At 42.0% G+C, this 23,572-nt stretch overlaps 1 protein-coding gene and 1 long non-coding RNA gene across 17 annotated transcripts in view; one reads left to right on the top strand and one right to left on the bottom strand.

Moving 5' to 3' along the window:
- The window catches only part of LOC309342374, a 101,037-nt gene that overhangs the window by 41,670 nt on the left and 35,795 nt on the right, over positions 1 to 23,572 (top strand). The gene's annotated exons all lie outside the window — the stretch shown is intronic.
- MECOM (MDS1 and EVI1 complex locus) overlaps positions 1 to 23,572 on the bottom strand; it is a 481,167-nt gene that overhangs the window by 18,630 nt on the left and 438,965 nt on the right. For 7 of the 16 annotated variants that reach the window (XM_081862145.1, XM_081862147.1, XM_081862137.1 and 4 more), the window contains 4 exons: positions 20,953 to 22,315; positions 20,628 to 20,714; positions 18,507 to 18,594; positions 9,525 to 9,551 (listed from right to left, as the gene is read on the bottom strand). In XM_081862145.1, coding sequence (XP_081718271.1) covers positions 9,525 to 9,551; positions 18,507 to 18,594; positions 20,628 to 20,714; positions 20,953 to 22,315 — 1,565 coding nt within the window. The remainder of the gene's footprint in view (positions 1 to 9,524; positions 9,552 to 18,506; positions 18,595 to 20,627; positions 20,715 to 20,952; positions 22,316 to 23,572) is intronic. The other 9 variants (XM_081862151.1, XM_081862150.1, XM_081862148.1 and 6 more) reach the window with 5 other exon arrangements.

Consider the following 23,572-nt stretch of genomic DNA (forward strand, 5'->3'; position numbering starts at 1 on the left):
GACAGCAGTCCTGAGTAATTTCCAGGATGCCTCTCTGTGTGTGTTAAGGAGCTACGCCAGAGGTCGGCAACCTAAAGCCCATGGGCCACAAGCGGCCCATGGACCCCCGCCACCCGCTCAGTCGGCTACCGAGCGCCGCGCAGAGAAGAGCAGGGATCGCCTTCCACGACGCTGACTGGCTTCCCATTGGCTGCAAGAAGCTCCTATGGCCAATGGGAAGCTGCGCACGCCTCCTCCGCACCAGAAGGAGCACCGTAAATAGTGTTTGTGCATGCTTGTGTGCGCGCACTCCGGCCCACCGTGGCATCTGCGGGACCGTGAACCAGCCCAAGCCACAAAATTTTTGCTGACCCCTGAGCAACGCAATGGTACACATATATGGTTCTGGATAAAGAGATATGTAGAGTAAATAAGGTATATCCACCCTGTTATGCTGCCTGCTTCTTTTTACTCCATCAGAACAAAATTCACCAAGATGTCAATCACATTTAGTTAGGTCAGTGTTCCAGAGACAGAGGAATGACATAACTTTTTAATCACCTCCAAAGCAATGCTTTTCAGTGGTGTTAGTTCAGACATTCAGCTGCCAATTATCAGCAATTATCATTCAGCTGTGTACAGTAATCAGGAGTAGAGTAATCAAGTGATGAACCTATATACCTGAACCAGTCCTTATGGTAAAATACAAATAATCTCTAGTGCTGCACCCTGATAAGCGTTTTATGTGTGGCTGAAAGATCACACCTAATGAAGCTATTCCAGATTTTTTTTGAATACATAAATACGTAAATAAAAACAGTATGAATCCAGACATAAGAATGTGAAATAGTTGCAGAAGCATTAGTAGTAGCCAAAGTGTCAACTCGGTGCTACATGCTTCACAAAAGCGTAAGTAACCAAGGCTCCTATCCTAACTGCACTTACTTTGGAGTAAATTCCACTGAACACAGTCCAACTTACGCAATAGCACTGCGTGCCCCTAAGAATAAGGTAGCAGCGGAGATACAGGCATTTACAATGAGTAGAAGAGATGCATGCCTAGAAGGTGAAGCAAAGGTTCTTCAGGAAATGCTTATGCCTGCAGCCTCTGCTTGATGGAAAAGTAACACTACAGGATGCAGTTGCAAATAATGAAGTGTTCAAATTACTCTGTATCTTCAAGATTAATGTATAATAGCCTTAATAATTTTCTCACTTCAACACTGAACTGACAACTAATAATATTACTCAGATTGAAAGAAGTTCGTAGGATCACCCCCTTTGTCCTGAATGATTACAGAATTGCCCTAGGGTAAGCCTACTCCCCCTCCCCCCATCCTAATTATGACTATTTTGCAGAAAACCCAATATAGTAAATAAGGTTTAGTTCATGAGCTCGGGAATCTGTGAACTGATTTTCTTCTCGCTTACATTGCATTTACACAAAAGTGGCTCCATCAGGCTCAGTGTTACTCATCATTCAGAGAAATATATATGGAAGAAGACTTATTTGGCTTACATTTTTCGTACTAAGAAACAATATAAATATAGTAATTTGGTTTGCACTTTCTCTTTTTAGTCCAAAATAAATGTCTGCTCATTTCCTTGAAATGACTATTCATATTCTGCTTAGCGCTGGTATTTTTCTCTCCTTTTCGCCCGTAGCCTGCTCTTCCATTCCATGCTCAGACTTCTAATGCTCACTACAAATTGCAATGTACAGGGTTCCACTGCCAATTTGCCAAATGTCTTTCATCAAACATTGTGCAAAAAAAAAAAAAAATCTCAGAGGAAAGTCAAGATACATTTACTTGTCAGGAGACAAATGGGAAAGCAGAGGGAAGCAGTAAGGGCTGGAAGCTCTGGGTTTTGATTCATAATCACTCAGCTGCTAAAACATTCTCCACAGATGCAAGTGGACAGGGCATTTGTCAATATGAAGGGTTGTGACGGGTACTGATCGTAGGGCCAAGATATGTAATGATGATGCTGGTTGGAGTAGGAGGCAATTCCATCCTAGAAGAGCAATGTCATTATCAGCCTACAGAGTTCAGCATTATCATAACATTTATTTTTCACTCCTTCCTATTTCTCCTTTCCCCCAGAATAAATCTGCCATTTTATTTCTCATTGCATTTAATCACTTCTAATTGTTTGCTAAGAGAAATAATTTTGCTGTTTTACTATTGCCTGTGATGGAGGGATGGAAGCAGGGAAATGGTTTTTGGCCTTCTGGCAGATTAGTAGTGACACATGGCTTAGGAGTAAGGTACCACCTATTTCGTGGGGGGACATGCATCTGGGAGGATAAGGAACGGCTTAGTTATATATTTAAATATTTGAGTCAGTTTCATTACCAAGTGCTTTTAAAACTGTGCTTGGGTCAACATTCTTCCTTCCCACAGATCCCAGCATTAGCTGGTTAACCTATTTTCCTTTTCCTGTTTGAAATGGCTTTATCAAGCAATTGCCGTGGCTTTAAGACTTGGTTCTGATCTATTCTAAGGCATGCATGTACTAGTCATTGTCTACAAATCAGAGCTGATTTCCTAGTATGTGCGTTTCACTGATCCAGTGGTGGAACTTCATGCTCCGGCACTGGGGGGCGGAGAGCAGAAGGGGGAGTGGCTGGCATGTGTCCCGGGGGGCATGGTGCACGTCCTAGGGGGTGGCGCACCGCCTGCAGGGGTGGGGCGCCCAGCGCAGGGGGGGAGCAGCCATGATGGCACCCCACTGGGATCGCGCTGGTGGGGGTGGTGTGCTTCCCCTGCCCCCCTCTTCCTCCACCAGTGCACTGATCCTGCCTGCCTAGTTAATGCACATCTGACTTGTAGCGACTGCACGGACAATATATGGCAGTTTTATGAGGCTTGCCAGTCCCCCCAACCCCTGGATCCTATCACCAGTCACATGCTTATGTTGCTTTCAATGGCTGCTAGTGCAGCCATTCCTGGTTGCCTCACTTCCTGCTTACTTATTTACACAGCACTTGTAGCTGCTTACTGCAAAGCTAAAAATATACATCCCACAATAAAAACAGCCAACTAAGAATCCCATAGTTAACCAACAATGCAAGTGTTTATAACATTAAAATAGACCTCAGGAAAAGTATTCAGGAAAAGCTAAGTTTTCACCTGGTGACATAGAATCAATAGAGAGGAAACCTGACACACCTCACCATAATGTTGGTGACATGGTGGAGAAGGCCAAGCCCCACACTCTCACACTCCTCACCTATGTGAGTAATGGGCCATAGATAAATAAATTCTCCAAAGTGCCTGAATTTATTATTATGTTTTAGAAACAGATTTAGTTCTCTAGGGGCAATCTGAGAGTAAGTCACTTCATTCGATATGGGGCATTCCTGAATTAAAACATGGAACACAGCCAGCTGATCTAAGGGCTCAGGAAAACCTATGGGAGTGGCATTCCTTAAGGTACAACCAGCATTAGCAAAAGAAAAAGTTATGATTGCAATCGACTTGAGGGGCCAGTTGGTGAGCCTGATGTGCCCATAGGCTGCCTGCTGAGGAACACAGATCATATGGGAATTGGCATAATAAAATTTAATCAACATGAAACAGCCAGCTTAATCCTCTGCCTTGAAAACCAGCCCAAACGGGGCTTACATACAGTAGGACAACATAAGATGAACAAATCATTCTGAGCAATTCGTGAAGAGTATAATTAGTGAGTGATGTTTATACCAGATTAATCCATACAGAATTAAAGTGTGCAATTGCAAAAATATTCCAGGGTCATTCAGCAGCATCAGCATCTGAAAGAGGACATAAAGCTAAAGGGGGAACTAAAACTTAGAAGGAAGGTGATGCTGCCACTAAAAATGGCAGCCCTATGTTGAGTCTCCTTCCAACCTGGTAGCATCTATCTCACTTTCCCCCGTCTTGACATGATGCTGTGTGTTTCTTTATCTAACTGGCTGCCACTGGCAGAGTTGGTGAAACATGTTAAGTTATTACATCAGGATTCAGAGTAAGTTGTACTGGATGTTAAAGGGCAAGAATCAAACTCATTTTAACAGCATCCCCATATGTAACATAATGCTTAGTTCTTCCTTAAGGGGCATGCTTGAAATCAGTTGCATTCCCCTTTATTTTTGAAATAGACCTGAAATAAACTAGGAATAAAAGTGAAGTGACAAGGGTGGAGGAGATTACCTACTTCTTTCTTCTGCTTGCCTACAGCCCTTTTGCCCATTTGTATTCTCTCCTCTCACTGCTGAGAACCACTGGAGCAGCATGAAAGCTATCAGTGCAGCCTTCCTTTAATCTTCTTAGTGCCTGCTAGGGTAGCTCTTTGCCTCAGCCGAGGCAAAAGGTCATTGTTTCCCCATCTGAACAGATGTTCCCAGACAAAGAAAACCAAGGAAAGGTTGCTGAGGCAGAACTCGGGTCTAGAGGACATATCAGCAGTTGAAGGGGAAGGAAACTCTACAAGAATGTCATAGCTATATAACAATGGCTGCTAACAAAAACTCAGACCATCAGAATGTGAATGGTCCGTGCTTAGTTTCCAAAAATAGAAGGGCAAGTTGTTCAGGTCAAGCCCAGGAATCACTCCCTCTGACCTGGAACACTATTATTGCTACTACTGCTACTATTCTGCATTTACATAGCACTTTTTGTTAGCATTCATAGTGCTTCACATACATCATCTTAGTAACCATTAAAGTACAGTGGGCCAGTAGCATTATTCTCATGTCGCAGATGGTGGTTGAAGCTAGAAGACAGTGACTTTCCTTGGGCTAGCTAGTGAGTCCATGGCTGAGGCAACATTTGTGCTTGAAGGATTCCTGGCTCATAGGTTACACTTTTCTCTACTGCATTGCTCCAACTGTCAAAAGAAGGAAGCCCTGGTTTGCTATTCCGAGATATGTGAAAGTAGTGATGACATAGTGCAGGGTTTCTCAATCTTGGGTCTCCAGCTGTTTTTGGACTACAACTCCCATCATCCCTAGCTAGCAGGACCAGTGGTCAGGGATGGTGGGAACTGTAGTCCAAAAACAGCTGGAGACCCAAGTTTGGGAAACCCTAACTTGGTGGCATAAGAAAAGCATTCTGCAAAAGCTTTATATATGTACGTATTCATTCATTCATTCATTCATTCATTCATAAATGCATACATGCTATTACATTGCAAATTCCAGGGCAGAGCTCAGGTGTGAATAGCAGGACAAAAGATTATACTCCCAGTGAACACTGACTCAAATTAATTACAGGAATTCTGGCAGGTGTGGTTTCCTACCCAGTTACTGAAAATCCTTTATAGCAAGAATATTCATGCATGTGCTCTACCACTGATCGAAATATTTGAACCTTTTGGTGTAGGAAGCTGCATGATCAATGATATCAGACTGTGAACACTAAGAAATGTAAACTTAGAGAAATTATCTCAAAACATGAACAGGAACTACAAAAAGAAATAATTGCTTCATAACTTTTAAGGCAGTATTTTTTTTAAAAAAAAATTAAAAACCTGCACAATAAATATATAGAGTTCAGTGTCATTCTGTATTGTAATGGGCAATAGCATAGTTAACTCTTTGCAGAATTAAAGGAGGATAGGTCAGTCAAGAAGATATTTTAGCCACAGGAGATGGAAAATCGATATTCAGATGTAGTACATCTGATTGTCAAGCTGGGGACACCAAACAAGGACTTAGCAGGTAGGAAACAGGGACTTCCCAAGTAGCATCTGGCTGGCCACTGTTGGAAATAGTATGGGAATAGACAGACCATTAGGCCAGAGAAACTGAGTGTTTCCTCCTTTGAGGAGCTGTTTTTATAGCTTAGTATTTGTTCTTTTAATTTAGAGGAAAGAGTCTTTTGGATAATGAATAGTTAAACTGATTTTTTGTGGGGACAGGGCTGCATGAAACTGGAAGCAAATTTCCATCACATTTTAAAAGTATGTTTAGTTTTTTGGCAAAGAACTTGTATTCATGTATTCAAAACTTTATGTCATATTATATAAAATATAGGCTTAATTTCTACATAGGCGGTATGGAGTCATTCTTTTCTGAAAATTGTTCTTGGGCCCTCTTACAAAGAAACTCTTTCCCTGCTCATAGATGCAGAGTTTTGTTTTATTTTTTAGAGGAGGAGACAATATCACTCTGCACAAGTATAATGCCACACTTTCCTAAATAAGTGCCATACAAGTCATCTTATTATGAAAAAAGCATGGTTAAAAATGTTACCAGCCAATATGTTACCAGCCACCACTGCCCACTTCAGTTGTCTGAGTTCCTACTGGTACACAGACACACACACCCCAACCCCCCCCCCCAATCTCCCCTGGGACCACAGGAACAGAGAATATGGAGAGTCAGGCAGGATCTTCAGAGTTATCACTAGTACATGAGGATATTTGGGAGGAGGGGGACAGGCTGACTGAGAGCCATGAAGCAATGGAGCCTCCCAGCCTGAGCTGATTCACTGTTGAAGGAACAGCTTTCTTCTAGGCAGCAAGGTATAAGGCAGGCTTCCTCAACAACCTCTGGCTGTTTTTGAGACTACAATTCCCAGCATCCCTGACCACTGGTCCTGCTAGCTAGGAATCATGGGAGTTGTAAGCCAAAAACATCTGGAGGGTCGAGGTTGAGGAAGCCTGGTATAAGGGTTTAAGGAGAGTGATTAAAGAAATAGTGCCCCTATTCATCCCTTCCTGCCCCAATATTCACATGTGAATGCATGGATGGAACAGATGTCTGGCGCTGAAATATTTCCTCACCGAGGGAGACAATATTCCTTATCCAAAACCAACATCATGTTACCTCATATTAAGAGAAGAAAAAATTCAGGGCAATGATTAAGATTTTATATGTCTACAGAGACATTCCTAAAGCTAGGGGGTGGCAAGAGAGTTCTTTGTTTCCTCTCTCATACACAGGCTCCTTATGATTAAGCAATGCATGCTCTTAATCTGGGCTAAGTATGTTTTTTTTTAAAAAAAAACCCAGCATATTTTAATGCTATACAGCATACCAATTTTGATTTACATACGTAAATAGCTGATTCTATCTGCATTCAGAAGTTTAGAAAAGGAAGCTGCTTGTATCCCGTACCTCCCTTTTAGTCCCAGAGAGGCTATAAACTGTTGGGTGACGCAAACCTGCACGCTCTCCCAGTTCAGGCCCAAAAATGTAGACTTGGCCATAACTGGAGGGGAGACGGTATTTATAAGCATCTCAGATGGGCTTGATACCATCAAACATGGCCTTGGTCCTTTATGTCAAAGTTTATTAGCTAGGGACAGAAAAACAGTAACAGACATATAGGGCAAATAGTCTGTTAAAAATAAATAATGACTTAATACCTTGAAATCGGAGGATTACATGACCCTAGCATTGTGAAGTCTTGCTTCACAAAATGGCTGGCCATCATAATTCATGGGAAACGAAAAATGATACAGATGTTCATTTTCTATGTTATTTAGTGCATTTTTAAGAAATATGAAAAATCTAGACCATATCAGCATCTTTTCATTGTCATTGCCAATACATTTTATTTTGGGTCTATTTTAGCGACCCTCAAGAAGAATTGTATGGATTTGTTCATGTGAATGGGAGAAAGGAAAACAGGGGAGAGATCATTTGGTTGGGAATTTCATTCTTCATCTCTTTCTCAAATCTGCCAGTGAGAAAGGAGTGGGATACAGCAAGGGAGGGAAAATGTTAAAATATTGTAAACTGCCTTAAACCTACAAGTGACAGTGGGGTTAAAGTGGAACAAACAAACTGGGTTGAAGACGTTCGTATTCTTGAAATACGAAACCTTCCCATCACTTATTTTCCTGTAGCCCTTCTCCCCAAGTGCCTTTCTCTAATCTGATCTCAATTTTGGTACTCTAGCCAGAAAAGTGACGTTGTGAGACAGACTGCAGAAAAGATGTGTAGCAGGGAAGGTCTGCACTCCTCAGCTATATATCCATTTTGCTCATTAAATGAGACCCCTCACATCCATCTCTCATTTCTCAGAGCAGACCTGGTTTTAAAAACATGGATCTGTGGGTCTTCATTTGAACCTGAACTCCCTTGCTGTTCTTAAAAGGAGCAAGTCTGACCTGAAAACATTTATGGAGGTTAGACCTTGTCATGTGACTGGCTATAATTATTGGTAGTTGCTTCCGTTCACCAATGCTCATCATGATACACAAGCTAAATCTATCTGGCTGCATCAGTGGGAGAGGTGAGACTCCAAGGCCTACTCCATTGGCTTGGGTGGGAACAACTGCAGTGTAGTTTGCCCTTTCTCAGAAATGCGCCATCAGCAGACAATCCACCTGGTCATCATCATAACATTTATGAAGAATATAGTATAATTAATGAAGAACTGGTACTTGAATCTGCTTGCCCTCCTTGTTTCTTTCACTTTTGTTTTGTGTTTGGTGGATGGTAGTCCACCATTTCGTAATTTCTGCACAGTGCCAAGAAAATATTAATAAACTGTCCAATCAATCAATAGTTCTCATCCCCCAGGTTCAGGGCTCACAATTAAAAAATGGAGCTGTACAAAGTACTGCTACTAACCATGAAAAAAATAAAAACAAAGAGAGAAGTAAATTGTAATGGTCATGTGCAGAGTACTGAGGTGAACTGATGAAGTGCCACAAGAAGCAGTTGAGCTTCTCATTTTTGTCCAAGCCAACTTTTGTTCATCCACACTTCTGCTTGTTCCACGTCCAGAGAGCACAGGTCCAAGAGATTTTCTCCTTGCCCTGCTCCTTTCCCAGGGAAAACCTGCTCTTAGCTTTAAATTGGGGCAAACATAAATCCATAGAAAACCCAATTGATGTTTGCTCTGATTGAGCAATAGGGTTTCCCTGGGGTGGGTGGGTGGGAAATATACTTAAATAATGACTATATAATATTCCTTTACATGGATTCATCTGCAAAAGATTGTTTCAAAGGTGGGTGCTCAGAGAGATCCCCCATCACATGTTCAAAAAATGTGTGAGTGGATGACAGGGTTGCACAACCTAGCTTGGTACTTCCTAGCTGTGGCGGCCACAAACACACATCTGTGTGTTTTGCTTGTTCTGCTTTATGCATGTACTGACACATGCATGTATTGCTTGTACATGTGAGGGGAGCGCTGTGATCTGGGAGGGATGTCATCTAAACTCTCCAATACGATGGCTTCTGATCTATAGTAGATGGCATACAAAGCCCACACTAGCACAGTAAAATGTTTTATGTGTGCAGTTGTGCTGCTGTAAGCTCAGAGCTTTGGATCACTCACTGGCACAACAATTTTATGCCTCTAGAAATCTTAATACAATTCTTTGAAACGCTTGCACATACAGTCCTTTGTAGCAGACTCCCATTCATTAGAACGTGTAATGGAGTAAAGACTAGCATTTGATGAAAAGTAGAATAAGACACAAGTGTGATTTAGGAGAGCTAAAATAATTAGCAGGAAAAGACTTGCAGGGTTGCAGTGAAGTAAATGAGTTTTCATGTCACGTTTCTTAAGCAATTTCGTCTACAGTGTTTAAATTGAAAATATAAATAATGAACTTACCCAAGTTCTTTGATCAGGCAATTGGAACTGGGAGCAAAATTGAAACAAAAACAACACATTATTCCTGCTTTTGGATCCCTTATTGCAATTAATGTATAGTTCATGCTACAATAAATTGGTTTGTCTTTAAGTTGCTAAAACTCTTTGTTGTTTTTGCTATGAGTGACTAACATGGATTACCCTTCTGGAAGTGGATTATTTGTATCTGAAGTGACATTGGGCCAGTACACAACAGTGTTGAAATTCCTCTTAAGGCAGGAGAGGGCAATTTGATCCGGAGAAAGGTAGGGAGGTGGGAGGGAGGAGAGTACTTTCCCAAAGCTGGCTTGCCATTTCTTAACCAAAGTTAAAAGGGAGCCAGTGCTGTGTTTGAACTTGTCCATCATATCCAAAATGCAGTGCAGCCATTGTAATTATTACGTTCCAACATGATCGTTTTCAAAAAATAAATCAAGATGTGTTTATTTTAAGTAAATTTTTCTTTTAAACAAGGTCTGTGTGGTTTGGTCCTAATAGCTTCCCATAGTATTTATGGGAAGTTACAGGTATGTTTGTCAACCACTAAAGTTAATCTCTGTATGATTATTAAAACAGTAGCACAAAATAAGTTATCACACAATACTGAGTTAAATTCTGCCTTTGGAACTAAAGCAGCGTATCTCTTACTATGTTCTAATCCTATTTTACCAACCAGCAAAATTGTGGTGGATCCCTGACCACACACATACCAGTTTTGTGTCAAACCTCTTTTTCATTTGTGTGCCATTTGCAGACACTATCTCTAAATTTCACTTTAGAATAAAACATATTCACATTATTTATTTTGACCTTTCTGCTAATTTACTTTATTCACAAGTGCAATGCATAACAAGTGCTTAAGGTTAAAAGATGCAATAGTGAAGCATGGAGCAGCAGCAAGCTTAGGGGAGCTGCTTCCAAACATGGATGGCAGCCCACCAATAATAATAATAATAATAATAAATTTTATTTATATCCCGCCCTCCCCAGCCGAAGCCGGGCTCAGGGCGGCTAACAGCAATCAACAATCAAACAAGCTCAATGAACCTCTTGGGGTTTTTTTGTTGCCTGCTGCCATGTCTTGGTTTATCATAAATAGTGAAGACCTACTTCACAGTATGTGAGCTGCAGAAGAAGCGAAGCAAAACTAGGTCCTGAACATTTACAAGACAAGAGAACCAGGACAGGAAAAGACACACCAAGGAAGACTAGCAGAAACTCAGGACGGGCACCAGACTCAGGCTCATTATTCACGTGATTGGTGTCACTTGAACTATGCTAAATCATAAGAGGCAGCTGGTTGACTGGCACATGGTAAGTAAGCCATTTGTATGGAGATGCTCACCACACGGCTGGGAGGATTTTCTTCAGTCCTCACAAACCTTAGTTTTAGACACTTGTGGTGATGTAAGGTAAAGCTGCAGCAATTGTACAGTGAGTTGATCAAGTGTTAACACCAAGCGGTGGCAGTATTATGTAAAGGAACAACCGACAGAGGAACTAGTGTAAGGAAAAGCCAAGGTCCAAGGAAAAACAGGCCGGCTAAGGGAGATCTCTCAATCTGACAGCTGATCAACATTCACTCAACCAAAGCTTTCTTTGCATCTCCAAGAAAAGTAATTTCATCTGTGCATGCTGCCAATACATGGGTAAGATTATGAGTGCTAGGCTCATATGCATGCAGGCTAGATCGGCATGATCAGAGGCGTAGCATGGGAGGGGGGGCCATGGGGGCCGTGGCCCCGGATGCAATTTTGTGAGGGGGCTCAAACAGGCTCCCCCACAGCAGGCTCCTTTATTGGAGCCTGGCTCCACGCAAGGAGGAGCTGCGCCTTGGCACAGGCCTGACCCAGAGGAGGTAAGCAGGAGGAGAGTGGGTGGCAGCTTCCCCGCGCCTCTCCTGCCCTGAACTGTGGTGTGCCAAGGACGCCTGCCGCACCCCCCCCCTCGGGGGCACATCCCACACACCGCCCCAGGCAGCGCAGGCATACGCTCCACCTCTGGGCATGATTCTTCTCCACAAAAAAAGAGAGGACAATCCAAACCTACAAATGTACATGCCCACTTATGAGCCCATACCTTGTGTTACCTCACACTTTATTTTCTATGCCTAGGGCACTCCACAAGGAAGATTCCATGAGGCTCAGTCACATCACCCTGAGGCAAACCTGTTGACCAGCCTTCCATTAACCTCTTACTACATCCTTTTTCAGGGGCTACTAGGAAGCTCTAAGTCACTGCAGCCAAAACAAGTGTATTTGTTTTAATCGCCTCTCATTTCAACTACAGTGGTACATCGGGTTACATACGCTTCAGGTTACATACGCTTCAGGTTACAGACTCCGCTAACCCAGAAATAGTACCTCTGGTTAAGAGCTTTGCTTCAGGATGAGAACAGAAATCGTGCTCCGGTGGCGCGGCGGCAGCGGGAGGCCCCATTAGCTAAAGTGGTACTTCAGGTTAAGAACAGTTTCAGGTTAACGAATTAAGTACTTAACCACTGTATAGCCGTACGAGTTTGGGAGTGAGTTCTGACATAGGGTTTATCAATATTTGTAGCTCGGTGGTAGAGCAGTTGGACTTCCATACAGAAGGTCTTGGGTTCCATCTCTACAGTCTCCAGGTAGGGCCAGGGGAGCTGCTGCCAATCAGTGTAAATAATACTGAGCTAGATGGAGCACTTGTTTGACTCAATATAAGGCCATTTCCTATGTTTCTATGTTAATTGTTATTGTTTAGTCATTTAGTCGTGTCCGACTCTTCTTGACCCCATGGACCGGAGCATGCCAGGCACTCCTGTCTTCCACTGCCTCCCACAGTTTGGTCAAACTCATGCTGGGAGCTTCGAGAACACTGTCCAACCATCTATGTTAATTACTCTATTTTATTTCTGTTCTTCCTTTTGATCCAGAAGGCTACCCAAGGTGGCTCACATAAAATAATAAAATACAGTTCTTTTGGGTCTGTTTCCAACCCACTCTGGCACGTAGCACTCCCCTGGGGTGGCATGTACCGCAACCCACACGTCTCATCATCAGCATTTTATTAGTAATACTACATTTAAAATCTGCCTTCCCTCCACAAAGCCCAGAACAGCGTAAGTGGTTTTCCCCATTTTATTCTCACAGCAACCCTATGAATTTGGCTAGGCTGAGAGTAACTGGGTCACAGTCATCCAGTGATCTTCATGGCTGAGTGGGGACTTGAATATGCATCTCCCTACTTTAACAACTATGGCATTATGGCTCTTGGGTTATTGTAGCTGATAAACACCTAACACAGTGTTAGCCACCACACAAAAATACTTCTAAAGGTGCAACAGGTTTGTGTACATTTCCCACAAGCAAAACAGAGCAATGGTTTGTGAAGTGGGAGAGTGACTGGCATTGATATATAGGGGTGAGAGAGAAGGGTAGAGACAGTTCACTTCATCCACCTTCCACTAAGTCACCTCCGAACTTTGGTTGCTGAACACAGCTACTGCTTTGAACTGAGTGTCTGTGATCACTATTGACATGACATGATAATCCTAGGAAAATAACACTCAGGAATCACGTACCCACTTATCTGGGAATATAGAATCACAGAATTGTAGGGCCATCTAGCCCAACCCCCCCGGAATGCAGGAAGCTCAACTCAACTAAAGCATACATGACAGATGGTCTGGGTAGACATTCACTGTCAGTTACCTAATTTATATGGAAATCCCCATAGTTTTCATTTTAAAAAGTATATCTGTTTCAAACAAGCAGCTTTGTGTGAAGATTTTACCCCTTCAGAACTAAATGTTAGAAGCAGCTCTCAGAATATGAAGTTTGGCAGAAAGAAAAGATGTGATGAAGTTTACATAATCTTCTTGGGTACAGACAAAGGGACTGTCTCTTAGTCATGTGACAAAACGTAGTGTGGTTGTTAGAGAAAAGAAGGTGTTGCATGGCAGCCTTTCCTCAGGTCCTGCTTGCAGCTTTCCCTCAGGGATCTGGCTGGCCCATCTGTGAGACCAGGAGGCTGGGCTACATGGGCTGCAGGCCTGATCCAGCAGGCTCTTCTTATGTCCCTTCTTATAATTGCTCCCTGCCAACTTCCCTCCACGCCCCCCCCCCCGTTCCTGTTCCCCTTTCTCCCCTTTCCTTTCTCCCCTTTCCAGTATGTATTTATTACACAACCTTTAAAGTAGCTCAAAACCACATTTTTGTTTCATAACAACCCTATGGAGTAGCTGAGGCCCAAGGCCAGCTTTTGCAGAAATCCTGCATTTTATTTTATTTAAAATCTTTATATACTACTTTATATTTTAAAAATATCCAAAGCAGTGTACAACACAGAATTACAAAGCAACACAATCAGTATAAAACAATAGATATATATAAATATATAGTAGTCCAATCTGGTTGTCGTGTATGCAGCAACATTACTAATCAAAAGATGCCTCTTGGAGCAAACACCTTTTTACAACATATTTAAAACATAATGCAGTTTATGCAAGCCTAATTTCTCAGGTAGGCAAAGACCTCTCTACCTGTTAAATACAAGACAGAATACCAGTGGCTGTGGTGCCACCACAAGATTCCCATATGCTGATTTCAATGAGTTGGACTGTCTATATGGGAGAAGGCACTCTTTCGGATACATTTGTTCAGGGCTTTATAAGCTAACAGCGAAACCTCAAACCAGGCTCAGTAGCAAATTAACAGCCAATGCACTTGCCTCTGCTATGTTCACAATATGCTCACAATATGCAACTCCACTGAGCAGCCATGCTACCGCATTCTGTACTGGCTACAGCTTCTGAACCAGCCTTGGCATGAGCCCTAGGCAAAGGCTACACTGCAGTAATCCATTGCTGAGATAACCCAGTGCATGGGTCACTATCGCTAAGCTATCCCTGTCCAGGAACCATCGTAGCTACTGCACCAGCCAAACCTGGTAAAAGGCACTCCTAGTCCTAGCCACTATGGTCACTTGGGTCTCTAGTAGCAACGATGGAACCATTTCAGAGGGAGTGCACCCCCTCCAGAACAGGTGAATTATTTCCTTGACCCAAGAACTGCTTACTTACAGAGCCGTCATCTCACCGGCCCTCACCCATCCCACAACTACATCCAGGCACTGAGTTGGGTCCTGAAAATCAGTACTATCCAAGAGTTCCTACAGCTGGGTTACTGTGGATCTCCCTAGTTCCTCAAAATGGGGATATTAGTGACTAGGCAGTAGTTGTCATACACCAACAGGTCCAGGGTGGGTTTCTTGAGGAATGGTGGCACAACTGGCTCATCACCACACCCTGAACCCACCTGGTCATAGCCGCTTCCTGCCTAGTCCTTATCAGTCAAGAGCAGCAGGGATCAAGAAAGCACATGATTGGTAGCACTGCTGCAGGGACCTTGTTCATGTCTTTAATGCCTCACTAACTGCAACAGACCCCACAAAGTAAGATCCGCTGATGCACTGGACATCTCAGTGGGATCTGCAACAAAATTATAGTCCAAGTTGCTGCAGATGCAACCAATTTTATTCTCAAAGTTCGCTGGAGAAGGTTTTGACATTCCCTGGACCATCCTGAATAGCTCTGTAGCCCACTTGCTTGTGGATGCAAAGTAAGCTATTCTCTGCCATGCAACAGGCATGATTATGAGTTCTAGCAAGTGTTTGGTTGGCCTCACAGTTGTCCATTCTACTTCATTACTTGCAGCTCACTGGAGTCCCTGGGAGCAATGAAAGCTCCAGAGTGCTGAAGAGGGCACTTAGCAATCATGTTTATGGCATGTCACATCTCACTGTTCTGTATTCGGATCACCCTTCTCACATTCTGGGGCAGAAATCAGAGTAAGAGTACATCCTGTTCTATGCATTGGATTTACAGCATGCCAGCCTAAACACCAAAACACACATTGTATTTGCCACTGAGAAGATGTTGAAAGCATTCACCCTGTAGTAACCGATTCCCTGTTGTATCATTTTGATTGGGTCCATCACATTGCACATCATCCATTCTTTCCGTCATATGTGAAGGCATAAGAACTATTTCTTATAAGTTCCCCCATGTGAACAGTTCAACAGCTATGTCAAAGAGCAATCACTTTATATAGAAGGCAGTATTTTGCTAGCATCCTCATGACAAAACATAAATTGTAACTAAGTTCTCATACTCTAGCTACTGCTTTATGCTGGCTCTCAAAGAACAATTAGAACAGTTATGGAATGCTTAACTCACCATCGATTGGTGATAAGAGGAGTAACAAAGAAAGATGGGTTTGACTCCATATTGTCTCGATTTATATCGTTTATTAACAATAGTACAGTAATCTCCCTTTCGTCTCAGTCACAGCAGCCACTATGGAGAAAATATCTCAAGGCTCTAGACTGAGGTATACCCTGTGCATGTGAGCTTAATCTGTAATGTAAAAGATTTCCCAAGTCTGTTTTGATGCCATGAGGATGACTGCATATGAGACTTAACATCTGTGCATGCATTAGTCCTGGAAGGAAACACTTTATGCTTGGTAATTGTTGTTTTTTAATTCAAAATACCAATTGCGATACTAGGGTTGAGCCTGGAGCCTCATGCACACACAAAATAAAATATAAAAACACTGCCAAGCCCCATTCTGTGCCTAATAAGCATGGGACCCCTTTGCCCAGCAGCGCTATGGCCCATAGATTGCAGCAAAATACTGGGCAAGGTTTTGCCCAGTGTCTTCCCTGTGTGAAGGGCTCATGGGAAAAAGCTGTCCCATGAGCCCTTGCTGAAGAGGGGAGGGGAAAACCTATATAAGGCTGCTTCCCCTGGAGCTCACAACCATTTTGCTTTGAGAGCTTCCTGCCCACGGTGGCACCCTTGGGTTAGAACAGTGCTTTTTTTCTGGAGGGATGCAGGGGTACACATACACCTAAACATTTTGTGAATCTAAGTTTGGCCTCATTGAGGGACAGTATTTCAATATGAGTAGGAAAATGAGAGTATCCCTAAAAAATTTTTAGAAGAAAAAAAAAAGCACTGGCTTAGAGCCTTCACTGAGCAACTGAGCAATTTTGGGTTGCTGGTTGACAGAGCCGAAAAGGATTTCTTTTTCTTTCTTTCTTTCTTTCTTTCTTTCTTTCTTTCTTTCTTTCTTTCTTTCTTTCTTTCTCTCTCTCTCTCTCTCCCTCCCTCCCTCCCTCCCTCCCTCCCTGATTGGCACTTGGTTGGGGTTTTTTCTGCCTTTCCCTCAGTGAAATTATGGCTTTCTTCATCATCATCATCATCATCATCATCATCATTTATTATTTATAGCCCACCCATCTGGCTGAGTTTCCCCAGCCACTCTGGGTGACTTCCAATCGAGTGTTAAAAACAATACAGCATTAAATATTAAAAACTTCCCAACTTCCTTGGTTAGACGGAAGAACATTTTTTGTATGAGGGCGGAAATGGCATTGGTCAGGATCAACATAGTGTAGGGGGGCCCCCATAAGGGGCTTAAAGGGAGGATGAACCATGGCAAACCCAATTGTGGGTTCGGTATCTGCCCAGCTGGAATCTGCACTCTGGTCCCTAGTGAGACCTTGCTTGCTTGGCTTGCACCACGGCAAGGTTCAGCGCTGGCCGACTCCTGTCGTGCAGGTTTAGAGCGATCTAGACTCAGCAGATCCATCCCATCAACATGGGGCTTGTGGAATGATGAAGTGATCCAGGGACCCAATGCCATGCCAACCCTTGCCCTGTCTGCTGCTGTCAATAAAGATTTGGCCTGATTTTATCCCGTCACTGTTGTACAGTCTGGCTATTTTGCTGCTCTCACAGGTCAAATAGTGCACCTGCCTGGGCAATGTACTGCATCCCTATAATTTTGTCCTGAAATGTCCTAAGCCAGGTTTCAGTTAGTATAAACTATGCATTCTTTATCCACTTATTGGTAGATTCTTATGAAATAAATCTTCCCTGAATGCCAGCTTACACTAATTTTTGTAATATTATGGACTACCACAAATACAGTCACTGACAAGTTCTCATATCCTTATCCTCTGAGCTTGGCCATGCTTGCTAAGCTGCATATAATCATTTTCAACAGCAAAACAGTGGCTTTCTACAGTACTGTGGAACAATCATATCGGTGTTTGCCTGTAGTGTTATAAATGAAACATAGCAATAGAAATTAGAATTCCAAGATCCTAGACCTTTGTTTAGGCTACTAAACTAGCACAACCAGAAGAAGCAACCCTGACCTGACAAAACAAAAATGGTGAAGTCTATGGAAGCAGTGCTCAATTTTATCTCATGCATCAAGAAGTTACAGGTGACAAAGGTTATGTATTAAGGTGGACCCACAAATTCCTGTGGCTTAGAAACAAAATAGACCCTAAACCTCTGACTGAGCCTGTCTGTCATGTACTTGGGTTGGGCATTTTTGCCCCCTGGCAGGTATGACATAAGCAAATACCAGAAGTTGCTCCCTGTTGACATATCTTGAAAAATTGAGAAGTAGACATATGGTGGATCAGTCATATTATCATTTCACCAGGTGCTTTTGTTTGGCATAACTGCATAAGAACTTAGTTTAACAAGCCCAGCGCCTTGAAAACAGAGGCTAGAAATTCAGGGAGGTGCTTTGGGTGTGCCCGGCATTTTGCTCATGCCAGTCTGCATAGTGCGACTTCTGGGCATTTTTCTTAGAGGCATTCATGCCAGATGAAAGACTACTTCCAATACACCCTAAGGGGCTTCTCTTGTGGCATCTGAGACACATAACCCCAGAATTCCACTGGGCATGTGGAGACAGTTGCACTGTTCTCTTGAAGTCTTCCTGAAAAACATTTGTGAAAAGTAAAACAATGCTACGTGGTTTGTTTCTCCCTGCTCACTAAAACTTGTATGTTCTAGGAAATCCGATAATGACTAAGATTCCCGTTGTTCCTGTGCACCTGCGTCTATGGCTTAACATGTTTGTTTACCATCACAACATCTTGATTATAAAAAATACTTACTTGTGGGTGGAATAAGAATCCCGGGGATGGTCTCAAGTACTTTTCTTTTAAAGCTTCAAGTGGGTCAGTTAGCTTTCTTTTTTCTACTCTGTAAATGTTAAAATAAGAATGTTCTTGTGATGACTCAGTCTCACATATGGATAACTATTTGATAGCTTGGATTCAGAACAAGAGGCAAAACTTCTCAGGCACAAAGATCAAAGACAAGGAGGTGCAATTCACTATGCTCTTTAATGTCAATGAGGCTGGTGGGCACCCCTTAAAAAACTACGCCAATGGCTCTGGAAACATTCCAGTTTCAAGTATCTACTATTATGCACAACAGAAACCACTGAGTGGTCTGAGCACAGTTATCAAAACTATATTATCAAAACTACAGAGTTGAAATGGCCAATTTACTATGGAGCAAAATCAAATATTAAAAACAAACAAACAATCGGACTGAAAATTTTTCTATGAAGCATTTATTATTGTTTTACTATTAATAATATTATCTGCTTTTGAAGTATGGGAAATGAGTTCCAAATATGTCAGCATCGACGCTCACCACTTCAAATACAAAATACATCTATTTCCATATTCATATTTTCTCTCCCCCCCCCAATAAGATTATGGTTTTTTTGTAACTCATCATGAAGGTCTGCCAAGTTTATATCATGTCAATATTGGCTAACTGTTTAAAGAATGAGAGGATTTTTTGTTTTACATTTGGAAGTTGTAGATTAGTTAAGTTGTGCCAAGTGACTGAAGCAGCAAATTCCATAGTAGAAAAATACTACAGAAATAAACAAAATGGGGGGGGGGAGAATAATTTTAACAGGATACTATATTTATTTAGGTCTAAATCCCATGAATGAATATCCAGATGTGATATTCGAAAACAGCAAGTTGGCGTCATTCAGCACTTGTTCATAAACGTAGGCCAGTTTTTCCCAAACTTTATTCTTTCAAAATATAAAAATAAAATGTTCCTTTCCCTGTTTAACCTGAACAGCATAGTTGTAGAATATGTAAGAGTAAAAATTACTCACTCTCAGAGGAGCCCCCTCACTCCCTGCGTTTTCTGCATGAGTCACTGATCTGGGAAGCAAGGCCAGAGCAGTGACTCAAGTGCAGGCAGATTGGAGGCCCTTCTGAGGGTGGGTAATTCTGCTGCCAACTTTGCATTGCGGATGAATAAGTTTCTCCACTAGAGAGAGAGTGCCATCCAAAGCAGAGGTTCATTGAAAGGATCTTAAGCCACAGCAGTAAATCATGCAGAGATGCAGTGAGCTCTCTGCTCTGTGGGTGGGTTATTGAGGGCTTTAATTAAAGAGCCTTTAATTATTTAATTAATTTAGACAACTCTTGCTGTACTCTTGCTGTGTGCTGGCATATTACATGGGAATGAACACCTTAGGCAGCCGGCAGCCGTTGTTATCCCTTGTCCAATTGCGTTTTGTTTAGATTTATGTTCATCTGTTCTTGTGGTATGCTTTGCTCCTTTGCAACACATACGCACCTACGGCTGTACACCAATAGAAATCAATATACTCATGGGAAACACACTAGTCTGCATTGTCAGGGGGCAGCTAGAATACTTCCACTCACGAGGAAACTATATTTGGGTACAGCTGCATGCCTGATGATAGATCCATCAGGCTTGGGCTCTTACTTACAAAGAGAGAAATTTGGCTAGCCTGCCATTTGAAGTGGCAAACTTGGGGGAACAATTTATTGTATTGTCTTTCCAGAGATCACAGGGAAGACAGTACCCATTCAATGTGGCAAATAAAGAAACTATTTTATGAAAACCCAGAAAAATCTCTAATCAGGGATATCAAATTGAATTTGTTTGAATGCACTGGCTCTTTTGGGTGTCTCCCTGGACAGATCCAGAAAATAGCATACATTGCTATTTCCCTTTGGAATAATTGTTCTATTGTCCTGTGTTCAATAAGATATCCGAACACACTAAGTAATATTTACTATTATTGTTATTTCATTGCTATATTACTATTTATCATGCAGTTCCTTTGGCATTAGTTGTAATACTCTGCACAGCAGAGTGCAACAAACACTTCCCAATAATTAAAAACAAATCAGTAGATTACTTGATTGTAAATAAAGGCAGAATTTTACCCTTGAGTTCCACGTTGTGTTGCTATGGTACAACGTGTTTTGAGTTCTTGAGTGAAACACCTTTGATTGCAGTGGAGATCGACGTTCCTAGTTTGCAAACAAAAGCTGGATTTGACTGCCAATTTTTAAATACATTATTTTTTCTGAAGGGAAAATTGTTTCAGATATAATAATTATTTTGTATTAAGAGAATAAATGTTTAAAAATCCCCAGTCCCTAAGCTGCATTCATTCAAATTTCAACTATTTGTGCATTTTATTACATCAAATAACTGAGGACCATAGGCCATTTGGGCCATCTGTATAGCTTGTTTCATGTGTATTACCTGTAAATGGGATCCATAAAGAAAGGTGTTGGCCTTGCATGTTGCAAAGAGATGTCCGATGACTTCCTTGATTCAAGATCAATATCTCCTTTCTTTCCTCCAAACACATGGTTTTTCCGAGGCTCAGTCTGTTTTGTACCACTAGCTCGACTTCTGCTGCCCATACTCAAATCTAGAGGCTGGTCCTGGTTGGTCACTGATGGAGCTGCTGGTTTTGAGGTTATAGGAGTAAGTGGTTTCTCCTCCTTACGTTTAGTGGTAAGGTCAAAGGGAGACTCGGAGTTTCCCTTTAAGATCTTCTTTGCTTCACCTGGCGATTGGGGTTCCATTTTCAAAGGTAACGGTCTCAAGTCTCTATCAGGAAATGGGTACATTGACTGAGAGAATGCTGGAAAAAATGGGAGGGGAAACATGGAAGGGTAAGGTAAGGCTCCAACCTTTTTGTCCTGTAGCCCCACAAGTCCTGTCGAACCAAAGTATTTTTCAGCAATAGAGGCAATGGCCTTTATAGAATCATTCACAGCTCCTGACACCGCAGTTTGCTCCTCTAAAGATGGTGAGAAGATGGAATGATTGCTGTATTCTTTCTTATTATTTACGGAAGCCAAATTCTGCAGAGAGTTTACTTTGTCTTTGAACATTTTACCATTTTCTTTACATTTCTCTTTATCACTTTCAATGTCACTTTCCAGATCAGAGCCAGAGGTGGTCTCCAGGTCACTCCCACTGGGGGTACTGACATCATCAAGGTCACTACTCTCTGACTGGTCACTGATTTTTTCATGTGGCCTCTCTTCGGAGGACCTTTCTGGTTGAAGCTCCACTGGCTTATTTTCACTTAGGTTAGGTGGGTGCTTATTTAGTGCCTTCAAAATATCCTGGGTAGCTGGCAGTGTCTGAGGATGTGTCATGAGGGGACTTTGACTTTTGATTGATTGGTCTGTGTTTGGCAGTCCTTTAACAGGAGAACTAGCAGGTATCAAAGGTGGCCTGTGGTACAAGCCTGAAGGAAACAGACCAGGGAAGCTAAACGAAAATCCAGGAGCTGTTGGAAAGGTAAGACCAGCAGGATGCCTATTGGCACCAAAATAGTCAGCAAGGCCCGGATTTGCATGATTCATATTAACCATGGAAGATTTATCCATAGCTGGGGTTCCAGGAAGTGATATGCCTTGGCCAAAAAATCCTCCTGCCGCAAAATGGTTCTTGCCCTCACAAAATCTCCTGTGTTTATTTAAGGAAGACGTAGTGCTGAACATTTGTCCACAGTCTTTGCACTTGATTTGGGTTCTGCAATCAGCATGCATACGCTTATGACGGCAAAGGTTTGAAAACTGAGTATAGGACTTATGGCAGACCTCACCTGTGTGTAAACAACAACAACAACAAAAACTCAGGATTTAAAGTAATTTTTTCTGTTCCTCCTCCCCACACCACATTCAGTCCCACCCAGCTGCTTTAAACTGAGCATCTGAAGTCTCTTACACTTTTAGAAAACTTACTTAGAGCTCATTCCTAAACATGTTTACTCAGAAATAAGACCCACTGAGTTCAATGGAATTTATATCCTTGTATATGCAACTATGACTGCAACCAGCATTCCTATGTGCATACACTTAAGAGTAAGCCCCATTTAACACAGTCTGTTGATTTGAATGGGTCTGTTCTGAGTATGACCAACAATGGACAGCACACCAAGGCCTTAAACATGTATAGGGGCTGCATTGTTAGTCAGACATCTGAAAGGATGAGTCTGAGTGCAGATTGCATGTAAAAAACTGTCACAACCACCAAAACAAGGAAGCCAGTTAGGCAAATATAATGAGAAGCAGAAAATGAAAATCCCCACATTTCTTTCCCTTTTTTTAAAAAAATTCAACATTAGTATCATATTGTTTTATTGTTCATAATATCTGACAGCCTTGAGTGTTTATATGCATTGGCCAGGATCCAGAAAAATCCATGTGCATGCACCTGAAACCCCTGTCGTCCTTCCGATTCAGCAGTCCCCTACTTGCAAGTTGAGAAGGGATACAAAAACGTTACATGCAAGCCAATCTTTTGCACATATGTGGAGTTCTGGATTATGGTCACTGCTTTATAGTACAATGATATAAGACATAAGACATAATTGCAGAAGAAAATACCATATTGACCCCGGAAACACTTGCGTATACATGAGTAACTTGACCCCATGGTTTGCTCCATTATTTTGATTGCACAAGCATATAAAGTTACTTTTATCTAAGAAAGTCTGAATAGAAGTTACCACAGGTTCAGTGCTTTTGATATATACTGCTATATATATACTGCATAACCATGATAGCTATACTGGACTGATTTCGGAAATAAGGTACTGTGGTTGTATATGTGCACCATGAACAAAGAATACATTTTCTAAGCTAATTTCTACAGTTGGAACAATTCCTGTGGTCATTTACTAAAACAAATCTGCATTCAGAACAAATGTGTGCTCTCGGCAGGGCCTTGCTAACACAGGTATGTGGTAAGTTTTCTTCAAAATCAGCGCAAATGCAAGGAGGACCTGCAACAAAGCATTGCTGTTTGTGGCATGCTGCCGTAAAAGATTTCGGTCATTCCATTCTCCTTCCAGTTTTGT

Source organism: Podarcis erhardii (genome assembly GCF_964252035.2).
Source record: "Podarcis erhardii genome assembly, chromosome: 5".
NCBI lineage: Eukaryota > Metazoa > Chordata > Lepidosauria > Squamata > Lacertidae > Podarcis > Podarcis erhardii.